Raw genomic sequence first — 26150 nt, 5'->3', positions numbered from 1 at the left:
TGCTCAGTGCGCTTAGCCTTGTAGTCACTAAATGGATGTACTGGAAGACCTAGAGGTTAAGTGTCTTGCTTAAGAGTACTATGCAAGTTGCTGTTTCAAACTATTTTCATGGATATTGTAGAATTTTCCTGCTGTCAAAGAGTGGACTGATCGATTAAACATCCCTTCCCTTGTTACTTGGCACCAGAAGTACTGGTGAGATTAACTAACTATTAATATTTTATTAACGTGCAATGCCAGATAACAGTTGTATCTATGATTTACACAGCCACCTGCCACTTGCCAGGGCCACAGCCCCGACAGACGCCAGCCTCTCGGCACTCCCCCTGCAGATGCTGTAAATCAGCAAGATGGAAAGTGATGGCGTCTTGTAAAACCAGAAGCGTTTTGATTAAGAAAATGGAACTAGGGTCAGAATAAGCTTGCATATACCAACTGCTCGACCAGAGCAATGCGTAACTGCATTCAGCGCAGACAAGTAGACATTGACCTGTAAGAAAAGAAGGCTGCTGGTTCGAGCAGAGTTAATGCTTTCCACACTCAGCACACCAATATGAGATCATTTACCCACAGATGCTGTTCTGAGTAGATATGCAGCTCATCACAGCAATGACTGTGCAAGATTAGCTTCCACTCACCTTTGTTTAAGGCAAATGCTTCTCAAAGTTAATGAAATATATTGAGTTCAAATGCACGGTGTTGGGATGCAAAATGATTGTACCCAGATTGGAGAAAAAACAATGTTTTCTTACTTTTAGACAAGTCGAAATTTACAATTCTGTTGAACTGACAGTGAAATTGGTCAGTAGGATCATCCAATGTGATTATGGTGTTGTCTTGTATGTCATTCTGAATAAAAGCAGCATAGAAATGTAAGCAGACAGGCTGAATGAGACTTCGACTCCAGCAGCACAAGGATAAATGTGTGAGGAACTGCAGGAGAAGAACAGTGGGAGAGCGGTAGAAAGGCAAAGGAATGAAAGGTGAAGACAAGCGGACAGAGCAAAGACACTGGCTGGTAAAAGCAGGTTTGTTCGTTTGCTTTATCCAGGAAATGTAACTGCAGCATACGCGCTCATATCTCAGGATCCCATATGCAACAGCAATTACTTACTAATGAGTATGCATGGCACAGTGGACAGTGAGCTTCTGTGCTATGAGAGTTACAAGACGTTTAGGAAATCAGGTTACTACAGCAAGCAGCAATGGGAAGGTTGAACACTAAGTTACAGTTCCTCAATAAAAACTGTTTAAACTGCAATCAAACTGCTTATGCAGATACATGAATTTAAGGATTACTGAACAAAAAGGAGAATTTTGATGACAATGCATTTAAGCTAACTGCGCTACACTCTGGTCTCAATTCAGAAAATATATTTCTCTACTGTACATAAAATGTACAGTTGTGCAAAAGTTGTGCTAAATTTACTATAAAGAATATGAGTCCCATTTTAGCAGCACAGTGTGGCACATCTGCTGGTTTAGTTCTTGTGGTGACATTCAAAAACACTGGGTGATGGAGGCAGAGGTAGGTGGTGCGAGTTTTTATTCATCTTATAAAATAATGATAGGAAATGATGAAGCGGTTTTAATTCATGTATAGATGGATTTAAACACATCTACTGGCTGAGGAGGAATTGCCAGATTTACATTTTAACCCCCTAAAAGCCTCAATACAGTGCAGTTGAAAGGCAATGTATCTTTACAAAATAGATGCACAAATTGCATCATTTGTCAAAGTCAGAAAATGTAGAAACAGAAAAAAAACATTGGATTTTGACTTTTTGAGTACTTTTATGGAAATTATAGAATGTAGACTCACATTTTTTCCCACTATTAGTAAACCCTAAGGGCATTTGGAAAAAAAAACATGTACAAAAAAAAAAGTGTAAGAAGAGCAGAAACAGCCAGAAACTGGTACTGAACAGTTTTCCTTCATTGCTCTGTGTTTTCTGTTAGTACTCAATTCTCTTGTTAATAAAAAATTACCCAAGTGGCGGTTTTTAAGATGTTTGTTCTTCATACAAAATCAAAGACACATTTTTCATTTAATCTGAATGGACTTTTGTTCAACTTTTCTCACCTGTGAACCCCACAGGCTACATTTTGCACCAAGATATCGTGGAGATGACGATCACAAATGCCAAAGTTAGAAAATCACCAAATAGTCATCACACCATTTGCACTAGATGTTGCAATAGCCATGCAAGTGGGTCTCTACATTTAATCTTGGTTTAGCATGTTAGCTTGATAATTTCGGCTAACTTGTACAAAACACATAATGATCTCAGGAATCATCATGCTTCAGCATTCTTTAGATTAAATAACCACATTAATGCAACTAGAGGCATTCACTACAATAGATGATGATGACGATACATGTAAATACTGTCTATATTACCTCAGGAGCTAGAAACTACTACAGAAAATACGAAAAGGAGAACTCAGTGTGCCTTTATCCAGATTCATTAAGATGACCCTTTTTAGACAGATGTCCAAGACCCTTGGAAACCCTATAATGATGGAGGATAATATCATATATTACACACATAGTGCACAGCCTCATTCAACATTCTGCTCAGTAATTCATGTACACCCACCTGTCTTCATTGGGGAATCGGGGTATTAACACTGAACCCCACATGCACAAACAACCACAGACACACAACCAGGATGCACAAAGGGTAAATAACATTTCATACTCGTGCACAGACACCGACACATGCACACGCGCTACATTAGGACAGTTTCACAGGATCGCCCATTACCACCCTTTGAAGTGTGTAAGTTGCTAATGGTTCTGGAGCCCATTCAGGGGGAGCATGCGGTCGGTCTGTCCATTAGCCGGCTGACACACTCTGCTGACTAAACACAACACTTCCAATGCCCTTGTCCTCTCTTCCGCTCCCTCACATCCCCCCTTAATTTGGGAGATGAAAGTAACCGGCTGGCTTTGTGTACTTCTGTCTGCATGTATGTATTAGCGCACGTATGTCTGCATAAATAGAGTACACGTGTGTGTATGTAGGCTTCTGTTTGATAATCCAAAAGGACTGCAAAAAATAAATGGAAAAATAGGCAGTGAGGCAAAAGTCAATTAAATTATGCTCCCATTGGTTAAACTGTTGGACGAGCACCAACTTTCCAAATGGCAAAGTTAATTTGTGCATTTATTCTGCGGTAAGCCTATGGAAGGCTTTTATACAAAGTCTCTCGCAGCACAACAGCACATACAGTGTAATTTTTAAGTCAATAATGGCCAACCGACATCAGCAGGCTGAATAAATGTGGCAGTCATCAAAGTTTTAAAAAAAATGTCACTCTCTTCCACCAACTACTGTTTCAGTCTGTTGCCATAAAATAAGTTGCCCATCTGATTCACAGTGACGGCTGAAAACCAGCAATCTGAGGTTTTTTTCTCTGTTCTAACTGATGCTAAATAGGCTCTGTACATGCCCACACTCTTAAACATTTGATATGCATTTATATTGATTTGTTAGAGGTCAGCCTATTTTGTGTTTAATTCGCTAAAAACACTGAACACCGATTAATCACAGGCAGTTACTGACCCAACAGACACTCAATGAACCATTTACACACTAACAAACTGTTCACATCTGTCACAAACTGACATGACTGAATAGATTCAATAAGCTACTGACCCACAACAAACTGGACTGGACTTAAGACCACAGTCTATCTTTTACTACAAAACTTTTGCTTAGATGTTGCATAATGATGACATTAACTATGGAAACAAGCAGTGATGAAGATGATGGCAGACTAAGCAAACCTTCTACCCCAAGATCACAAGTAGATAACAACAACAACAACAAAATGAATCATTTTCAACCGCCAGAAACTATACCGACAGGACTACACCTCTCCGTGCACAGACTGCCCTACCTTCACATTCACAGACCCCACACTGAGCTTTTAGGGCAGCACTTTGCACTGTGTCCTTCAAAGAATGCCAAAGAGCATTCATCTCTCCTGATCTCACGGTTAATCGATCGCACACTTTTCTGTCTTCTTAGTAAAAAGCAAGAGACTGCTGTTGCACAATGCGCATGTTTTTATGTGTGAGTGTGCATGAGTGGGTGTCATGTGTGCACAGTCAAACATACACTCACACACTGTTCGTACTCAGAAGTACACCAGCAGCAGCCGGGATTCTTACATATTCTATCCATCACCCAAGCAGGAGCATGGTAGGGTGCAGGCTGAGGAGATAAATCTATGAATCGGATTTGATATTTCCTGTCTGCCTGCCTGCCTTTTCTGTGTGTGTGTTCCTCTCTGCCATTTACTAAGTCAGCATCTCTGGCCATCCCAGACACAGATTAAAGAGCTGAAACTGATCTGTGATCAGCCATGCTTTAATCCCCAGCATGTTGGCCATCATCATTTCATCTCTCGACGACTGACAGAGATGCCAGCAGACAGGATGAGCATGAAGCAATGATGTTAAAAGCATTTCCCAAATATTTTAATTCACAGTGACAGTTACGGAACCCAAAGCTATTGTGAATTTCAATGGTGAGGATTCATTAACCAACAGTTTAATGGGGAATTAATGAAATTCCAAATTAATCAACTGAGCTGCTAAAGGATTGACCTAACTCAGTCCGCTGCTGGCCTCATGCCTTTAACATCATCTTTGTGGCACTTTCAGCAGCCAGAATGTGAGCTCATTGTTAATGAACTCACACAATATGTATTAATTAGTAATCTGACCTCTTTCCATAAAGGTCCATAATAACCTGAATGGTTGCTGGAGAGCATACGAACAGACGAGCGTGTGGGAGGAGGGGCAATGACAGATTCCATATATACAGTATATTCCAACACAAAAACACCGACAGTTACCTGATTCATAAGGACAGGAGGGATGAGCTAGTGTCTATATATAGCTTGACACCAAAATGCAAGACATCCTGGTACTAATTAGTGACAGTTATTGACAGACCAAAAAAGGAAAGAAAGGAAAAAACACGAGAATGTGGCTGCATCAGATAAAAAAAATAAAACAAATGGCCTTATTTAAAAGAAAATTAGCACAAGCACACCTGTCAATTATTCCACATGAAGAGGTTTGGTCAGCATTAATTCATTAAAAAAAATGGATGTACTAAAATTTTAAATGACAGAAAGAAAGTATTTGGACGCACTGTCAGAAATTTATGTATTTAACAGTTTTATTTATTATTAAAAGTAAACAATTTACTGTTTTTTTTGGAGTTGTTCTCTGTTTTGTGAAGACGCAGATCAGTAAAATTACAGAAAGGTGCAATAATTTACATGTCCAATAGGTGTGCAGGTGCAATAAATAATGTACACAGCAAAAATTTGGATTTTTACAAATAGTATTCAGTGTGATTGTAAAATTGTACTGCTTTACTCTATTAAAATCCATTAAAAACATCATTATCCTCAAATATTTTACTATATTTTGAGTTTTTCAAGTTATTAAGTGTTACAGTCTTCCACCATTTTCAATATATGTATATATATATATATTTTTACATACATACATACATATATACATGTATGTATGTATGTATATATATATATATATATATATATATATATATATATACACATACATACATACACATACATACAGACATTTTTTGCACTCCATTACATCCCAAAGGTGCTCCAGGTCAGGGTTCTGGTCCATTCTAAGATTTTTTTTAAAATTATTATTATTATTTATTTATTTTAACCAGGGCCAAATATTCTTTCAGCATCTGCAGCACAGCCATAGAGTTTGATGCCACCCACTCTGAACTTGACTGGACCTGCAGTGAAGCGTGGTTGAAATTCTTCATCTGTCTTTCTCCACACACACATCTCCAGAAGCTGTAGCCTTTCTGTGGATGTTCTTCATGTATGCAAATTTATTCCAAGTGGTTTCATTTGGCTCAGCTTATGAAAGGTTTCCTTTTCTGGACCCTTGCTCATCTGAACTGAACTGCATGTGGTGATTATTGTTGATCTCTGTATTGATCCTTGCTGCTGTTTCTCAGCAGTTTTTCTTGATTTCATTTACAGGTATGTGGTCCAGTCTGCTGGTGGGTAAATTTTTGAACTTTTTGATAAAATACTCCACCCTTGAGGACGGGAGATTGAGTTTTTTCCTCAAACTGCCAACTACAGTGGTCTTTTATGGTGCAAATAACTCACTTCACAGGTCTTTACCATTTTTGCCAGCCAATTCCGAGGTAATTGTTAGTGGGTGTATATAAAAAAACCAACTGGCCTTAAGTTCACACAGTACACCGGTCGCAATGATTCGCCCTGATGAACTACACTTGTGGCTACTTGATCATGATGGATATGTTTCCCTAAGTCGGACAATCAGAGCTTTTCTGGTAGGTTTTTAGATGTTCATGTTTATGGTTTCTCCGGTGACAGTCAGATTTATTCAGTTTAGTAGAAAATGTTTTTTTTATATTTGCGTTTCTCTCAAAACCAAATGCCAGTTGAATTTATATTTCAAAAGATATTGTGAATTTCATGAAAATTTTCTGATAGTTTAACTGTCAAATTACCTTTGGGACCATTTTTTTCTCTAGTTCCTCTCTGCAAACATACCTCTAATAGCGTGGTTATGCAGTCTGCTGCTTTATTGTGTAATTTAGCGAGCTGATCTGTAACACCTCTCATTGATTCCCTCAGATATATTTTACTCCTTTCTCAAGAAAATACCCAGCTAAATTTAAGACACTGTCACTTTTTTTTTATAGTGGAATTCCAAGCAAGATTGGCTTACTTCGTTTTCTTTTGCTTTTGTTATCTAATTACTGAAAAGCTGACATGAAATTGGCATTAAATAGCTCTACATGCATACTTAGTCTGGCAACCACAATGAGCACAGCATCTGAGTCATGGCCACCAAATCAAGGCTTGCTAGAGTTGTGAAGTAAATTTTACTATTTTGTCAGTGTTGTGTTGACCAGAGAGGTGAAATGTACAGAGAGGAAAATGATGGTGGTAAGAGTAAGAAGCAACCTTACAGCCTGACATACAAAAGAGAGAAACGAAGGGAAAAAAAAGAGACAAGAGCACCGGCAAAGACAGATGGGAACCGAGAGAGGAAGAAGAAGACAAAGCAAGTCACACAGAAAGAAAAATATAGAAGAAGGCAGGTGAAAGAAAGGTATAAAGAGGAAGCAGTGACCCCTGTCTGACTAATCTTAGCTCACATGTAACAGGACCTTGAACCAGAGCTAATGGACCACATTCACATCCACCCTCAGCTCGCTCTTTCTCTCCATCGTGTTCACACACAAAACTATCTTTAAAATCGCACAGAAATCCACACGACACACACAAGCACTTAGTCTGTGCTGCTGTAAAAGTGTGTGTTCACCTGAAGTGACTCTTTGCCACACATACAAAGATGTGTGAAAGCGAAACCACATGTTCTGCAGAACAGATTCTGTAAAAACTGATTTTCTGCACATACATTGTCTGCACATATACAAACACAGGGCAAATTTAGAGTCTACAAGCATACACACACAAGTACAATCACACAACCAAACATGCCTCACATGCACACACATATATACGCACAACTGTGAGAATCCTGGTGTTTGTGGAGGTTGTTCAAAGACTGTAGTAGAGAGCAGCCCTGTCTGACATCCCAATTACTGTGCACATACAGGAACACACAAACATCTATTTGCACAATGAAATCTATTTCCTCACTCACACACACACACACACACACACACACGTTCATTCAAGCACAACCCGGAAACACAATGAACACTGGTCCATTTACAGGCCAGTCGATCCAAACAATAATGCCGACACACACACACACACACACACACACACACACACACACACACACACACACACACACACACACACACACACACACACACACACACACACACACACACACACACACACGTTCATTCAAGCACAACCCGGAAACACAATGAACACTGGTCCATTTACAGGCCAGTCGATCCAAACAATAATGCCGACACACACACACACACACACACACACACACACACACACACACACACACACACACACACACACACACACACACACACACACACACACACACACACACACACACAGTGATCCATTTCCAACTCAGCCCAGTCTACAGAGGCAGCAGGGTGATTTTAGCAGAAATACTGTTCTCATTAAACGTGGCAGACAACTCCTGTTTGCCTTCCCAGTTACATTTCTTCTCATCGTTATTTTCTCTTTCCTCTTTATTTCCACAAACACTCATACATGTACCACGGTGAGGTACACACTGACCAAGTCTTGCACACAGCAGGACTTGCGCTCACATGCACACGCACACGCACACACACACAATAACACACAGGTTATGTTTTCCAAGTGCCTGGCTGGCTACATTCCCATTCTGTCTGTGAGCTTTTTCTCTGCGTCTAAAGAGAAAAAAGTGGAGTGTTTCTTCAATGGAAGTAGCCCAAAGATTAATTCACTTAATCTTGGCCTGTAAATGGGGTATTCAAGCGGCTTAAAAAACAAATTGAATGCAAAGGCTGAAAGTAATAACAACATTTGTCTTAGCCGCAGCACAATGCCCTTTTCCTCAGCGCTCTTCCACATGAGCTGGTGGCTGGATATCCAACATCCATTATGACAGAAGTAGACTCGTGCATACACACATGCATGGTCTGGCAGACACATAAATTCACTCTCACACACCTATACCGACTTCTTGACTATGCTACCATCTCTATGGACTGCATAAGGTGACAAAAAGGGTGAAACACGGAAATGATGAGTCTCAAAATCAATGAGCCGAATGTAACCGCATACGTGTGTGTGTGTGTGTGTGTGTGTGTGTGTGCACAAGTGAAACAGTTGAACAGATGTTGTGCTTTGGATTTTAATATGTAATCCCCAGATTCATTACGTAGCCCATCGGTAACGTGCAGATCAAAGGGTTAATGTCGCAGAATATAGGTTAGACTAAAAAGGGACAGACGAGCAGAGAGCAACAGTTTAACTCTCCACTGACAATGAGCTCAGTACGACTTTTTATTTATTCAAGAATAACAATGTATGCTGCAAAATCACTGCCTAACTCTGGACTAATGACCTGGTATGCTGATTATTTTTACATGAGCAATAACTAATTAGTTAATGTAATTAACTCAAAGGCTCATTAAATCACTGTACTCGCTATGTAATGTGCTTTGCTAAATAATGTATGTATGATTAATTGTTTCCCCATGCCATTTATTATCAACTCTGTTAGATGATTTCCAATATCTCAGCCAAGAAAGTGTCAGTTTTTTTCATCTGTTCCTAAGAATTTATTTGCTTTTTGTATTAAAAAAAACAAATAAAAATTCATATTGAACTGTTTTCGAAGACAAGATGACGTACCTGTGCAGAACTGGTTTTTACTACCATTTGCAGTGACTTTTATCTATAGCACTGTTCAATGCCAGATTAGCTCAAAGGTCAAAATACTAATGACAAAAATCATTACTCCCGTAGTGAATGAGTTAATTACTAGTAGGACCTTGACTGTGGAGAAATCAGCTCGGATGGGAAGCAAAAAAAAAGCCATCAAAATAGTAAATTTAAATATCAACCCAATTAATGACTAATGGGCTGTGTTTTAATACACGTGAGAGGTAGATGGTGCAGTCTGTGTACTGAAGTTATAACATGCATCTGTAATTAAAACATGCTGCGACTTTTTCAAAAAGCACACTTTTTTTCAAAAATCAATAGCAATTAAAACAAACAGTAATGACTTAATATCATTATGCTTCCACACAATACGGTGCCTCTAGTATTAGTATAGTTTTTCCACTTACCTGTTGCATGACCAAAAGTGTGCATTTATTAGTGATTTTACTGCACTTTTGGCTCCGCAAGTGAAAACAGAAGGTATCGGAGCAGCAGCAGTGGAGTTCATGGCTGCAGCTTGGCCAGTTAAATCCAACATGACTGCGACTCTTCCTTGGTTGCCGGGCACTAAACAGCCCATTACTCTGATGCTCTTCCTAGCATCGGATGTTGTAAAAGAGCATGGACGAGGGCTGTAACACTGCTGCAGCCTGTGTGTCTAAACCTGTTTCCTGCTGCAGACAGGGGTGACTGTTGAGTTGTACTTTGTGCTCTTTTTAAAACTGTTGTTTTTTTCACCAGTTGATTCAGGTCAGTCCCACTTACAGAACAATGCTTTTAGCTGCCCTGGGATAGCTTGTTTATGGCATTTCCCCAAGATTAATCCAAGGCCGGCTGTTGGACCCTATCTACGTATTAGCTCCCTCTCAGTGATTTAGCAGGACCATTTAAGGCTTAAACAAACAGGGCTCCGACTCTTGTTCTGTGCAATTTTGGTAAACGTCAAGGCCTTTTTCAAGCTCACAGCAAAATCAACTGGAAAATCCAAGTAGTGAGAACTCAGTATAGAGGGGCAGGCAAGTTTCCTGCAGGTACAACCAGCATCACACTCAAGTTTTGTTTCTACTCACTTGCAAGCAGTTAAGGAATTTCTCACTTCACTTCTTGAGTTGACACTCAATAATTTGCAGTAACGCAGTGCAATAGGCATGTATATCAATGCAGTAACACAGTAGCTATTACACTGTATGCTCACACTTTGTTTTCTTTGAAAAAGCACATTTTACATTAATGCTTCTACTTATGTTGATACTTTTAGGTCATATTTTCTACTGATGTTTAACTATATATTTTGTAGTGTTTACATTTCATGGGAGCAACTGTAATGTAAACATTTTTTAAAGTATTTTTGATTCTGACTTTGTATGGAAAAGATTTTAAAAATGGACAAACATGGGAATACATGAGGACTGTTTTAGTCAAATCAAAATATAACCTGAAATTAGTCAAATTCATTTCAAAAAATGTAAAATACTGCATCATCTGCTGCGTTTGTTAGATGGGGTTCAACGTTTCAAAGGTTGGAGAGTCACACCATGATCTGCACTGATGTACACGATCTGTAGCTGCACTCACATTATTCTCAGTGGCTTTCTAAACTAAAATCTTCCACTGAAAGCTGAGCTCCCGAGTTTCCAGCTGGCTTTTCATGGCGAGCTCTTTATGGCTCAGTAAAGTCTGGCTCCGAGTTACAGCACAGAATGTTGCGTTCTGTTATTCTGATCTCACACGGTTTTATTTGGTTTTGTTGTTAAGTTGTATCAGCTGTTTTGACTTTATTTTTAATTTCTTTTTGCATTCTTCTGGCGTTCATACCATAGATGTTGTAAAAGGACGTTAAAATGAAGATGTACAAAAAGATTAAGTGGAAAAACCTATTTTGAATGCTGTGTGATCAGTCAGGTTGTGGAAAAGCCAGGTATCACCAAAGGCAAGTGCTGTATTAGCTGACACAGCCTCGTCCATTCTCTGCCTAATGCAATGGCTTTGATGCAGCCACAGATTATGATAACAATGGTAATATTGGACGACAAGGTGTCAGAGAAATTCATCGCTCCCTGACCATCTTTCCTCGAGGTGTCTCTCCTCATCTTTGTCACTTTTCTGATAAATGTTCCCGCTTCTCTTGTCCTTCTCTCTTCATTGCTCTGCCTCGCCATCCCAGAGATCCTCGTCCAGTGAGGTGAAGAGATTCTGACGGGTTCTAATGAGAACACATTCCACCAGAATAACTTTCTGATCCTGCACCATTTGCACATGTGAAGCACAGTCAAGCGTGAATGCACCAGTTTGTACCTACAGATGCAGAATTCCACAATTAACATACTCCAGTCCCCCACTGTGGCTTTGATTTACATTGAAGTTTGTAATGTTCAGTAACCTGGACAGGTTTGTGTGTGCACGTCTGTCTGATTAGAGCAGAGAACGACAGGGTAAAAGAGAAGTAGTGTGTGTGAGTTGCATGGTGTGGGAGTGTGTGTGTGCATGTTACGTCACTGACATTGTTAGGAGAATTATGCTGTGTGCCTTGTCAGTGTACATTTGTATCACTGTGGCCTTGCTCCCATGATGAAACATTGACAACCTCGCAGTAGTATTCGCATCCAAGAGAGAAATTTCAATTTTTCAAGGAGACTGACACAGCAGTAAAAAACTGAAGGTGAATAGGAAAAAAAAAAAACAAGTTTCAGTGCTTTTTTTACTATGACAGGTTTGCTTTGATCAGCTGTGTTAATAAGAAAATCAGCCAAGAGCCACTACACAAGCATTTGAATATGGATGTTTGAGCAATTAGTTAGATTGTGAATGAACATGCAGTGGAGTACAAAAGCCTGAGACCCTGAAATGTTCATATAGTATATAAAATGAAGAAGATGTTGCACTATTCTCTAGCTCAGCTACCATACATCCATCCATCCATTAGCTATACACCGCTTAATCCTCATTAGGGTCACGAGGGGCTGGAGTCTATCCCAGCTGACTTGGGGTGAAGGCAGGGCACATTCTGGACAGGTCACCAGTCTATCACAGGGCTACATATAGAGACAAACAATCACACTCCCATTCACACCTATGGACAGTTTAGAATCACCAATTAACCTGAGCATGTCTTTGGGCTGTGAGAGGAAGCCGGAGTAGCTGGAGAAAACCCACGCATGCACAGGGAGAACATGCAAACTCCATGTAGAAAGATCGCTGGAAGGCCGGGACATGAACCGGAGATCTACTAGCTGTAAGGTGAAGATGCTAACCACAGAGCCACTGTACATAGATCAGCTGCCAAATCAATGCAAATTTGTGACATTGACTGTGTTTCTCCTTGGTGTAAAAGTTCCGATTTTGAAATACACGTTTACATGACACATTCTAGACTTGTTTAACTTGTAGCCATCATTCACATACACTGAATACACCAATCAGGCATAACATTATGAGCACCTGCCTAATAATGTGTGGGTCTCCTTTATGCTGCTAAAACTCCTCTGACCCAGTGGAGCATGGACAGAATTCACTGTGGCAGTGAATTCTGTGGGTTCTGTGGGTTGCAGGGTGGGGCCTACCTAGATCAGGTTTATACTGGCACATCCCACAGATGCTCAGTTAGATTTAGATCTGGGGAGTGTGGAACCCAGGTGAACACCTTAGCTCTGTCGTGTTCTCCGGACCAGTCCTGAGTAGTTTTTGTGGTGTGTCGGGGTGCATTGTCCTGCTGAAGGTGGCAACTGGAATCAAGGGCTGCTGTTGCCATACATGGGGAGTGGAGAGTTGAGGGGTTGCTTGACCTGCAATGTTAGGGGGGTGGTACATGTCAGACATCTACATGAATGTCAGGATGCAAATTTTCCCACCAGAAATTTGCATTTTACCAATATGATCGATGTTATTCACGTCATCTGTCAGTGGTTATAATGTTGTGGCTGATCGGTGTGTATATATAAATATTGTAATGCTTACCAAGTACCACTGTGATAGTGGGATACATGGCATCAGACCTAAGTGACAGTGTCATAAGTAAAATTGTAATTCTAAGCAAATGGGAGCTTTCTCAGCGTTAAATCATGGCTAGACTGAAAGGGACAGTGTGTGGCCCTCTAAAACTGGATCTGCTGTATCCAAAGTTCAATCAGACAGACCAGAAGTGAGCACACCAACTGAAGATCAACATGAAAAGCTTTGCTAACTGTGAGATGGAAAAGCAACTTCATCACAGAAACAGATGTTGATAAAGAATGCAAAACTCTAATTAGCAAAAGTTCAGTCAAAGAAGGCTATCTAGCAGTGGTCACAGGTGATAACAAGCAGTTTCTAATCTATTTCTGAGTGGGGGGAATCAAACCATTGTGGTGGGCAAGGATTTAGCAGCATTTCACAGATGATGGAAAAAAACAATGCAATGATAAATCCAAGTTTGAGATTTGTGGCAGTAACAGACGGGTGCAGGGAGACTGACAGGAGAGAGAATTATGCTGCAGAGTTTCCAACTTGCAATGAGGCTGGCTGTGGTTGCTGAAATATCCAAGCCTGAGGGTGTTCTGCCTATTGTGGAATTGGACACCTGCGGCTCCACCCCGAAAAAGGTGCAGTAGCACTCCAATGTCTGGTTTGCATCTTTGTCGAGAACAACAGAAGAATATTGACTGCTCACTGTCATGAACTTTCCTCCGCTTGTCACCTGACCTCAGACCCACTGAACATTTACAGGGGCACTTAGACTGAGAAAGCCAAGCATTTCTGGGATGACAAGAAACTCTTTGCAACATTGTCAAATCATGCTGGGAATCAGGTTTTACTGACTCGGGCAACTAAAGCGTGAGCCATCATTAAAGTAACTTTTCTAGTGGCGTCAGACATTTGTACACCAATAGATACCTTCAAACAAATCTTAAAATTAATCATGCATTCAGATAGCTTTTATGTAGCTCAGTCCTATTTACTGTTTTCATGAACTTTTGCATTTGACTGTGTTACGTTTTATCATTCTAAACTAATTCTCTGGCTTTTATTGATGTAAGCTTGCACTTGCTCTATAAACTGCTCTGTACAAATAAAGTTATCACTGTTGTTATTAGATTTTGAAATGTGCGAGACTGCAGGCCTTTTTTAGTGAACTTATGCTGTATTATTATCAACTGCTACCATGCAAATTGTTAAGATATCCCTGTTAAGTCAATCTCATATCCATTTATTATAGACTGCCTTGCCACAAAAATACTGTCATTACTTCAATTTTTAGTGGGATAAAATATTCACATGCTGGCAGTGTAGGCAAAATTTAAGAGCTGTATGAGACTGAAAGAGGAGAATGTAGTGTGGTTGTGTCTGTTTGGCAGCGATCCATGTCAGCGGATGGACACACACACACACACACACACACACACACGCACACGCACACACACACACACGCACACAGAGTAAGTTACTGCTTTGCAAGTTTGCATAAGCATGCACAAGCATCACATTACTCTCCAGAAAAGTGGCCAGTAGAGACATTTTTTTCTTTTTTTTATCATGCATATTTGTAATCAGGAGCGGAAAGAGTAGGAGACAGATTGTGAAGACAGGATGAAACAGGCAAGGAAGAAGGAAAAAGTGATTATGGCAAGATGAAAAAAACAGCGAGGAGAGCTAAGAAGGGATCGACAGAATTAGCGATAGGGCATGGGTTGAAAAAAATGGAAGGAAATTATGTAAAAAAGAGTGAGAAATCGGTGGACTAAGGGGAGAAGGAGTAGGATGGAGTCACTGGGTGACTCACTGGGGTAGTTAGGGGTGAGGCAGTTGGAAAAGCAGAGCATGAGTTGTGTTTTATCAGATTTTTTTCAAAACTGGGCCAGAAACGCAGGTGAAAGGAGCAAGAAAAAGTTAGAAGGAGAATGAATAAAAGAGGCGGAGGGAGATTTACTGAAAATAGAGGAGCAATAGATAAAAAAAAAAAAAAGCAAGAGGAAGCAGGCAATTTAGATAGAGCTGGGCAGACCGGAAGAGGGACATGGCAGTGCAATTAACAAGTAGACCTTGTTGCCTTGCTCTTCTCGATGCATGATTAATCTACCAATGTGGACACACACACACACACACACACGTACCCACAACACAAGCAGGTGCACATACACAAACACACAGGGACCAAACATAGCTACACACCAAGTATGGAGCTGCTCTAATCTGAGCCAAACCAGTCTGCTTCCTCCAGCCCTAATCCTATCATTATCACCTCCTAATGGGAGCCTTCTCAGACACAGACACACACAAAAACACAAAGACAAAGTCACAGGATTGGCAATGAGTTCACCTGTGTGCTGGTTAATTTGTTAGCTTTTATAGGGAATTATTATACTCAATTTACATCTTTCCAACAGAGACAGGTGATATAACAGCGACATAATAAGTAATACTGCTTCCACCTGTGCTGTCATTAAAGCAGGACTGTGAGCACAAACCAGGTAATTATCTTGTTTTCTTTGGATCCGCCACACCTAGCAAATTCCTAAAATCTGCCACCTTGTTAGAGAAAACATTGCTTCCTCTAGTCGGGCCACAGTTAAATACGATACAAATAATTACCAGTGTCTCCAATTCACATAAGAACATTTGTGTTGTCAACAGAGTGCACCTAAATGTCATTATTAGGTGTCAAATGGTTTAAAACGGATTATTTTGAAAGACAGGAGACCCTGACTTCTGGCCCCGGAGGTGAAACCAGACTGATGTCTATGTCAAATGACCTAGCAAGCTTAATGAGATGAGAAAAGGCTAATCTGATTCTATATCAGACAGGTTCCAGGGGCGTCCCGCCGAGCTTCCCACAGTGTCACTAGCATACTGACTTAAAGGCACATCCTTTACTTTCCACGCTGGCTCTGGAACTGTTAAAAAATTAAACCTTGTCCTTTACACAGCAAGTAATGAATAGCAACGATGCAAAGCTAATCCAGAGAGTTCAGGGCTGATTAATAAAAAAAAAAAAAAAAAAAAAAATGCTATTGAATGAATTTTCTGTTAAATTAAGCTCTTCTCATTTAAGGATTCTGTACAGAAAATCAAATGCAGTATGTCACACACTGTATGCACTGAGGAAGCATTCCTGAGTGAAGAATTTTCTGCCTGAACCATCCTAATCTGAAAAATGTGTTGATTTGAAATGCAAATGGAAAAAAAGAAAATTAAAGTCCCAGTGATTACGAAACATCATACTAGGTGGTGAGGGACCTCGCTTTGACACACTGCAACAACAACAAATTTACATACTGTACAGTGACAACCCATTAGAGGGTACAGCTGAAGCACAACAAGGACAAACATAACCCGCTTTTTCTTCAGCTGCATGCATCTGATGGCTGCGAATTTCTTACATATGTTTGTGTTCATTTAACTGTGTTGGAGCGCAATCGGCATCTCACTTCCTACCTGTCTGATCTCCTTTTCCATCCTGTAGTCTTTGCTCTCAGAACATTTGTGCTGGCAACAGGATGCAGTGTAGAGCTCCAGTCTGTCCCCAGATTTTAAAAGAAATCAGTCTTATCCAGTCGTACTTGTTTCCAACCAAAGGAAGCAAGCACAAGTAGACTCAGTCCGACTCAGTTTTTGGCAATCAAATCCAGAACTTTAACTTTTTACCTAAACTTTCAATTAGTTGCTTAGTCCCGATCCCTTTAGGGCTCATATCATTATCCCCCTGGCAGGTTGGTCTCATGAATCTATTCTGGCTTGTACTTAGAGTGTAATCTATGCTCTCTTGCCGATTACAGAATTGTAAACTTTCTAAAAACCACTGCTTCTCTCCCAGCTGTGCAGCAGATCCCTATTTTTCCTCCCTCTCTGCTCATTTCACTCCTCTTTGCTGAACCATCAGCCATCCAGGGACCCTTCTCTCTCTCTCTCCCCTGGCTGTCTGCGTCTCAGTCCAGATGCTTTGGATCTGGATCGACATCCTCCAGGAGACTTGACTTTTTCCTCTCCTAAGAGTGAAAGTCTGTAAATCTCTCCAGTCAGTGTGTGTGTTTGTTTCTCACTCATAGATGCTTCAAGTTTGCCTCTTGCTCGTTTGTTTGTGTGGTCTGTCCTCTTTCCAGGTCTGTGTGGTGGAGAGGAGGTTCTGTGGCTCAGGTTTTATGTGTTTAGTGACACCTGGAACATGCTGGGTATCTTTCTGGATAATATTCTCCATGAAAAAGTTCTTTTTTGCTTGTTTTTTTTTTTTTTTTTGAGGATTTTTTTTCTCTGAATCAAAGGTCTACGTGAATTCAAATGGACCTGAATCGACTTAAAATGAAGCTGACTGATGGCTGGCTTCAGATCCCTCAACTGCATGCAAACCCATATGCAAAAGGGCAAAACATATACAGAATATTCTCTTGACTGTTATCTCTCATTCCCAAGTGGTACACAGAAGTTTTATTAGTCACACTCATAGGACTCTGCAGCTAGCAGGTTAACCATCCCTTGACCTTTCCTGTTTGAATGTTTGCCACAGGAGAATGAAAATGTTTTTTTTTTCTTTTTCTTAGTCAGTGCCTCAGGCTATTGTCAGGATGACACTGTCTGGTCCCCAGAGTGTTTTACATGTATTTACAGAGGAGGGAAAACGGGGAAGACCACTGTTTAAATGATTCTTTATATAAAGAATAAATTGTACATGGATGACAGCTAATGCCATAGCTAATGTCATGTTTACAGGATAATTTGATAACTGTATAGAGTCCTTTTCCTCATTTTTGCTCGCTTTAAAATATCTATCTGGCTCATAACTTGGCAAAGCAGCCTCAAATTCAATCTTTAACAGGAGACTGAACGTCTTCTTGCTCCATATACAAAGCGGCTGCCCCGATCACACCTACCAACTGGAGGGAGCAAGAGGAGTGAGGATTTCCATAAAGGGATCAATAAAGTTTTATCAAGTGTTGCCACGATGACACCTTATTCTCTGCGGGGTCACTCTTACTAACAGCAGCTTTGTGAGAGCAAAGCCAGTCTCCTCCAACTCTCCCCCCGTCTCTTTTGTCTTCTGCCAGACTATCTGACGCACACACGGCGCGCACGAACGTTCCGCGGTGTCTCCTCTCCGTCGTTGTCTGTCAGACGGGGTGATTAATGAGGCGCATCCCCGGACACATCCATCCAGGACCGTAGAAGCCCTGGCGATCACCGGGGGAATCAGTCAGACCGAACCCCTCAGAGGATCGGCTCAGTCACCGTCAGCAACACCGTAATGCCATTGGATCAAGCGTGGATAATCCCGGTAAAACACAGAACCAAACGGAACGGGTGCTTTTAAGGAGGGGTAGGACCAATAATATGACACGTTCTACCTTAAAAGTATCAGTTAGGGAAGGAACAAAGTGCGAGAAAGGGAAGATTATAGACAATGAATCAAATTTGTCAAAGGTTGTGCAATGTCAGAGAATTTGTAAGCTAAATCTACACTAATATGCAGACTTTTAGTTAAAAGGCACAAAAAGGTCAATCTGAGGTTTTCCAAAAAAAAAAAAAAAATAAATAAATAAACTATAAAGTGCAGAGCTTTAACCAAGCAAGACCCAACCAAAAGCAGACTAATCTAGGATATTATGTTTTCTTGGATAAATTGCTGAAAGATAAACTTGATTTAAACATGTCCAGACATGTAATAGAGAAGAGTCTGAGCAAAAACTCAAAATGCAAGTAAACGTCATAGCCACCATAAGTCAGGAACAACAGGCTAGAATTGTATCATCTTTAATCTGACAGTGAAAACTCAGCTTCCAAAAAGTCCATCACACACAGAAGTCCCTCTAAAAAAAATAGAGATTTAACAATATCTCCATATTTGGATGCCTTTTGGGCAAATAGCCAGAAAATAAACCTAATATCCATATATAAAACATTAATCCCCCCTGAAATGTGGATAAGTTGATAAAAGACTATGACATGTTTCCAAACTGTTACTCTCTCACATGTAGTTTGCCTGAGGACTGAGACTGCACATACACACCAAAAGGGAAACACAGCAAACCACAACTGACACACTGAAACATCATCCAGTACTCCTGTCCTTTCTGGAATCTCTCAAATCTCGCCACCAAAAATCCCATCGGTCATAAAATCCCGTGCGCAAAAATCAATAGAGCGGAGATCCTGAAGCGTTAACACGTGTAGGATGGGTCTGAACTACAGAACCCCGCTCCCTCATGCCTGTGCCCGGTGCAGACTGGCACCAGCACCGTAAACAGACCTGGAGCAGAGCAGAGCCTCCCACCCATCTCCAGTCTCACCCGATGAGCCCTGGGAGGCGTAAAAAATGGGAAAATATCTAAGTAACAACTTACGGGTTGTTGGCAGAGCTCCGCGTACACCGTCGACATGGCAGAAAATCCACAAAACGGCCGGCAATAACAACGTCAATCCCTGGGCAGGACGGTGCCGGTGCATCTTCTCTGGCTGGTGCGGGCGCAGGAGAACCGGGAGAGGGAACAGCTGAGTGACGGTAACGCCAGTTGGTCCGTCAGCCTTGCTTCACAGTTGAGGACTGGCGGAGAGGAGTCTGGCTGCACGGACTCCCTCCCTTTCTCTCTCTCTCTCTCTTCCTCTCTCTCTCTCAGTGTGTGTGTGTGTGTGAGTGTGTGTCCGTCGCTCTGTCTCTCCAATAAAGAGATGATGTAAGGATCGCGCCGATAAACAGGCTGGCCTGCGCTTGCAAAGGGAGCGCACTTATCTCCGCCGCTGTGCTATCCCGCCTCCTTATTTAGCCACTCGCGACTAAAATAAAACCCACCAAGAAAAAAACAAAACACAACAGCCGAGTTTCCAATCTGCACAGAAACAACTGGGTGCAGCGCAGAGGCCAGGCTTCAGCAGGTCAGGGAGGCATGACAGTGCGCATCTGAAATCCACTGAACTGATTTCTGCTGTCCTGCGCTCCGATGCGCTGTCCGCGGTGCTGAACTTATCTCAGTCTTTCTGGCTCTCTCCCTCCCCCTCTCTCTTTCTCTCTCTCTCCCCAAACGTCTTTCCGTTTCTTATAGCCAGACAGTGCCCCCCTCCTTCTCTAGGTGGTGGTGGCATTATACTCGTGCATGCTCTCCTCACACCAAAAAGCTCCACCAAAAAATAAAAAAAGAAAAAAATGACACATTCACTCTCAGCCTTGGTGTCCCTCCTCACTGCAAAACGTGTTTTCTGTGTAAGTGCAGACATGTCCATTAATTATCAAACAGTTCTAAAGATTTCTGGTCTGTAGTTACCATTCCCAAATTAGTTTAACTTGAAAAAAAGATAAATTAAGTGAATGGTTCAGTGCACGGCTAATTAACTCAATTACATTGACCTAACTCAACCACAAGAACTACATTTAAGGGCAGGAGAAAAAAACTGCCTGATGTTAATCCTTAGTAAACCTGCAATCATCAGTAAGCTGCCTCAAATTTAATCAGTCTCCTGACATCATGAGTTGTAATTGAGTCTCCGTGAAAACTGCTTTAAAAAATAATGGGAAAAATGAACAAACTGTTGAAATTCAAAAGTCAAAAGTAGTGGATAAACAGCTACATCAAAAGACAGTATGAGCTCCGGTGAAAAGCAACTAGATTTTTCTCATTGGTTCTTGAAGATGTTTCACCTCTTGTACAGGAGACTTTGTCAGTTTGAAGTGAAACAGTTTCTGGGATGAGAGGTGAGATGTGTTCAAGAACCAAACAGAAAAGTCCAGTTGCTTTTAGCCTAAGCTCTTAAGATCTCCAGGATGACTGAGAATCTATGCAGACATTCACTACCAGTGAAAAATTTGGACACACATCATTCAATGCTTTTTGTTTATTTGCATTATTTTCTACATTGTAGACTAATACTGAAGATTAAAACGTTTTTGTTTACAACATAATTCTATGTGTATTTTTTTTATAGTTTTGATATCTTCACTATTAATCTACAATGTACGAAATAATTAAATAAAAACCATTGAATGGAAAGTGTGTCCAAACTTTTCACTGGTAGTGTACAATAAAAGATTGTGCAACATTGTAAATAGTCAGCTCAAATTAATGCCTTTATAACCTTAAATAGCAGTAGTGGAAATGTCAATTTAGTCAATGCACCTAAAACATGGGTTATTCACCTGAGAAATGAAAAAAACATAGTTACATTAGCCATGGCTATTTTAAATCAACTATTCTTAGAGGTTAGATTACAGAATAGACCTTTTGAACTAAGCCGTAACAGATTTTCAACTTCAAACTAACTAAAAAACAGCTAAATAAAATAATAAATTAACCAATATAAATCAACTGAAGTGAGCATATGATTTTTCATTTGGCTGTGTTACAAGAACAAATAGTATCGTACAACTTTTTAAGTAAATAATGGAAAAAACACTTTCTTTCATATTTTTATTAAACAAGTCATATTTTACAGTGCACTTTTATGGGCGTTCATGATCTACATATGCAAATTCTTTAGGAACACGGTGAAGGGTAATGAGGTCATCTGGTCGGTGATGTGGAGGTACATGAGTCAGAAACCACTGTTGTACACGATATATCTGTTTGTTATGTTCCGCTGCAGCAGTGATGGCTCATTAGTGGTTGTGGTGCTTTTGCTAAATGAATAAGGAAGAAATCTAGTATTTGCAAAGTGAAAAAAACATATTTTCATAATGACAAATCATCACCCATATTTGGCCGTCCATATTTGTCACTATCATGTCTAACTCATTTCTTAATCACTGTCCCCTGTCCAGAACATAATGTGTGATTATCATTACGGCAAGAAGCATGTTCCTAAGTGGGGAAAAAAATGATGAACGAAAATGGAAAATTCAGAACAGACAGCTCCATCAGTGGTAATGTGTCATTTATTGCTCCAAATGAAGGATCGACTATGACAGTCAGCATGCTATCATCATGTACGTACGCTGGGCCCATGGGTCTGAATTGAATCAGTGTAACACAAAAGAAACACTAACATCTTTCATCTGGGATCTGCATTGTGCAGTATTTATTAACATGCCATTTGCTTCATAATATTTAATTCATCTGACATGAAAAAGATGCAGACATATACAATGCTGGGATTTGGGAGATCCTTTTGTTCATGCTATGTAAACATAACCACAATGGCTACATCTTTGCAAATAAGAACAACTCGACTAAGGCTGGATTTATACTTCTGCATTCAAAGGTTATGCAACACCTACAGCAACTACAAACACAGATTTCAAAACCGTGCTGTGGGCGACATGTGTGGCCCCTGTAACTACACACAAAGGATACAGTGACTCCAGATACCACACAGACACTACAAAACTGGCCAGCTTGTGCTGTTTCTGTTCTCTTTTTCAGAAACACATATCTAGCAAAGACATCTCCACTGCATGTCTTCTGTATATCAGCATAAAAATTGCGAGTTTAAAAAAAAAAATCTAATCGAAGGGTCGGTTATACAATAAGGCAGGCATTTTGCTTGTATCACAAAGCAAATGAAAGAAGGGTCATGTAGAGTTACTGTGGGAGACATGCTGTAGTTAAAGATGATCCCATGTCAAACATCCATCTTTTGTTGTCATCATCAGACGGTAAAATCTGCTGCTGCATCCAAACCTGCAGGTCTTCTATTAACACTTTATGGCAAGTTGCAGATGTAGCTTAGGAGTCTATCGCCACAGCAGCAGTTCTGTGAGATTGTACAGTGCAATTTAAACTTGGAATATGCAAGATTTTGAACATAAATATAGGATTAACAGAGCAGCAAATAACTATCTGCTATTTAAAGATGTAGTGTTTTGGCACTTTATCCAACAGCACCTGCATATTAGTGTATATGAGTCCCTCCCTTTGAAACCACTGGCCCTCCCTCCGCATATAAACAAACAGTGACCTCCCAGACTTCAACGGCAAAGCAAAAGTGCAATCCAGTGTTCAGCTGATGCCCCAAAATTTCAAAGAACTTAATACGGAAATGTTAGACAGTGTGCAGGATTCCAGTTTTTGCACCTGGTGGATGTGCTCCTCCCTCTCCTACGCACCTGCCTCTTGAAACAGATGTGCAAATAGTTAATTTGAGTTTAAGCTAAATGATAAAATTAGGACTCACTAGCATTTTCACAGCATTTCATCATTAAATTAAGCATTAGACATATATTTTCATCCTGATAGTTGTGCTAAGGAAGAGGACCATTTCAATCTGTAGCAACTTTCATGTTAACATCCAATCAATAGCTGCTGAACCATTTTCCTCAAAGCCACAAATGTCAGCCGTGTAGTAACACTGAGGAAAGGTCAGAACTCTCCAAAATCATTAGGATACAACTTTTGTAACCATGAGCATCTGAATCAAATGTATCTGTCTGACATATGCTGAGATATTTCACAGGGATAAGTAAAAATGTTGACCCTCACTTGCTGCATGATGAAAAGTCCAACCAAAATCCTCCAGAGTCCCCTGGAAACTTTGAATATCTGTGCTGAATTTAATGCCAATTCATCCAATCGTTTTGGACTTAGTGGTGCTAGAAGAAAAGTCAGAAGATCACCAAAGTCTTTAGAATTCATTTTCATTTTAATCTTGACAGAAGTGGTGAACTGTCCACCTGAGAGACTAACATTACCATCCATGGAGCCATGACTTCATATTTGCAGTGAGAGATAAAGCAAAGAAAAATCCAAGCTTCTTTATATCATTGTCTTCTCTTCTCTGTCTGCTGTTTCTTTCATTTTCTTTGTGTCTCCCACTTCCTCCTCTGCCTGTTGATTACAACACCCACCCCTTCACCGTGCCTTTTTATTTTTTTTTCCCCCCTGCATGACAGTGCTCTTTCTCCTCAAGGACTGCAAATGGTTTTGTCAATATGTCATGCATGGTAATTTACAGCCATCATTCATCTCATAAAAACAGTGATGACTGATAGCCCATAGATTTTGAACAAAAAAAGTTGATGACAGCAGTGATGAATCTCCCGGGGAAGGCTGTTTTGTTAAGTAAAACGTCTGTGAGAAAAGAATGATTTTCACAGACAGCTGCCAGCCTCACTGCTGTTATCTATCCACTGTAGGACAGAGAAAATAAGGTTCGGAGGTGATGTCACATAATGTTTGTGGGATCATTAGAAAAAGCGATGTTGCTTTTTATCTTTCATACAGGGAAGTGTTTGTTATCTGAAATAGTCTTCACTCAGTCTGCTTTTCTAGAGAGACTTTATCAAAACTTTGATAAGAACTAGTGGTCTGTTTTATGAGAGGAAATTACATGCATTAGTGCAGGTCTTGATTCAGCAGGATGGACTCTCAATAATAATGAAGCACTGGAATGTATTTAATATACACAGGGGGGGAAACGATTGGATAAACAATCTAAGTGATCTAAAGCGAAGCTGGAATTCATTGCTGAAATACCTCGTACAGTTAGAGAGCTGGAAAATGATGTGACCAAATTGCTACCCCCAGGGAGGAAATTCAAGAGTGGACTATAGACTGATTCACAGCCTTGGAAAAAGTAAGAGAAAAGAACACAAGAATCCCTCCTCCACATTTTCATCAGGGACTCCTATTACTGAGGTTTTTGTCACAAACACAATCACAGAAGAGGATAAAAGCACCTGATCATTTAGAGTACAAGCTGAATCTGTTTCAGTTGCTTTAAAAGAAGGAGGGCACTATTAAAAATAAAAAGGGGTGGAAAAAGTCTTTATGTCCCCTTCCTGGCAACAGCAGAGGTCGGATGCAGTGTGTTTGGGATTTTTTTTAACCATCTTATACTGAGCATGGTATCGCTTGAACACCTGGAGCGAATTTCTTCAAGTTTGCCAAAAAATGTTTTCTTGGAATTGAGGATGAATTGATAAGATTTTGGCGATCAAGGGTCACTGTGACCTTCAAAAAACACAGTTCTGACCACAATTCAAGAATTCATACATAACTCTGACTAAATTTCCTATAAATGTCTACTAGGATAAAATCATGATAATGCATTACATCCAAAAGTCTGGGCCGACATGGAAGTAAACTGCAACTTGCTTGCTGGAAGTACACAACACAAGGTGGCAATTCTAGTTTCATGTAAGACACGAGGCTCCGCTTTTCTGAGAGAATAAATCTTTAGGTGGGGTGGCCATCTCTGATGCTTTTGGAATAATAAACTAGAATCTTGCTCAGTTGAAATCATAAGGGGCACCAGCTATTCAAGTCAAATGATGCAAACATAGCACAAGAGGAAAAACAGCCCCTCTTTAGGTCAAAGAAAGCTCACACATAAAAATTTAAATAAGGCTCGCAATATCTCAAAGACTCCAGAGCAAGAGGATGGGGGGCTATTTTTAAGCTACTGGTTCGGGGTTTTAACAGTCATGATTTTGCTTATAAAATCTCACAAAAAATACTGCTAGATGATACTGTGAATTAAAACAAGTTTTTTTTCTTACAGTATTGTAAGTGTTTCATTAACACTGCAAAATTACATCAGTGACTGCTTCAACTGCACTCTCTATTCCTCAACACACTCACATAATTTCCAATGCAATCTATATACACAAGGATTTTTTTCCCCTTTACCTCTAATCACTTACTGAATCCTAACATATTTAAGTGTCATTATATATCATAATCTATTTATTTCACATTAAAATTACCCTTACATGTCACTACATCTTGCCAATAACCACAATTCAGCAGAGCCAGAATGAGATTTAGTAATTTGTTGAAAATGGTGAGACTAGTTTTCACGTCCTGCCTCTGTGAAAATGTACATTTTTG

General features: G+C 40.2%; 1 protein-coding gene across 2 annotated transcripts in view; it reads right to left on the bottom strand.

The window, feature by feature from the left end:
- cntnap2a (contactin associated protein 2a) overlaps positions 1-20368 on the bottom strand; it is a 365865-nt gene extending 345497 nt beyond the window's left edge. Inside the window, exon 1 of one of the 2 annotated variants that reach the window (XM_035948975.2) lies at positions 19740-20368. In XM_035948975.2, the coding sequence (XP_035804868.2) occupies positions 19740-19842 (103 nt within the window). In that variant the 5' untranslated portion in view covers positions 19843-20368. The remainder of the gene's footprint in view (positions 1-19739) is intronic. The other variant, XM_023272089.3, reaches the window with a different exon arrangement.
- Between the last annotated feature and the right edge of the window lie 5782 nt (positions 20369-26150).

Source organism: Amphiprion ocellaris, chromosome 22 (genome assembly GCF_022539595.1).
Source record: "Amphiprion ocellaris isolate individual 3 ecotype Okinawa chromosome 22, ASM2253959v1, whole genome shotgun sequence".
NCBI lineage: Eukaryota > Metazoa > Chordata > Actinopteri > Pomacentridae > Amphiprion > Amphiprion ocellaris.
The sequence above is the reverse complement of the archived record's forward strand: the minus strand, read 5'-3'. Positions and strand labels throughout refer to the sequence as shown.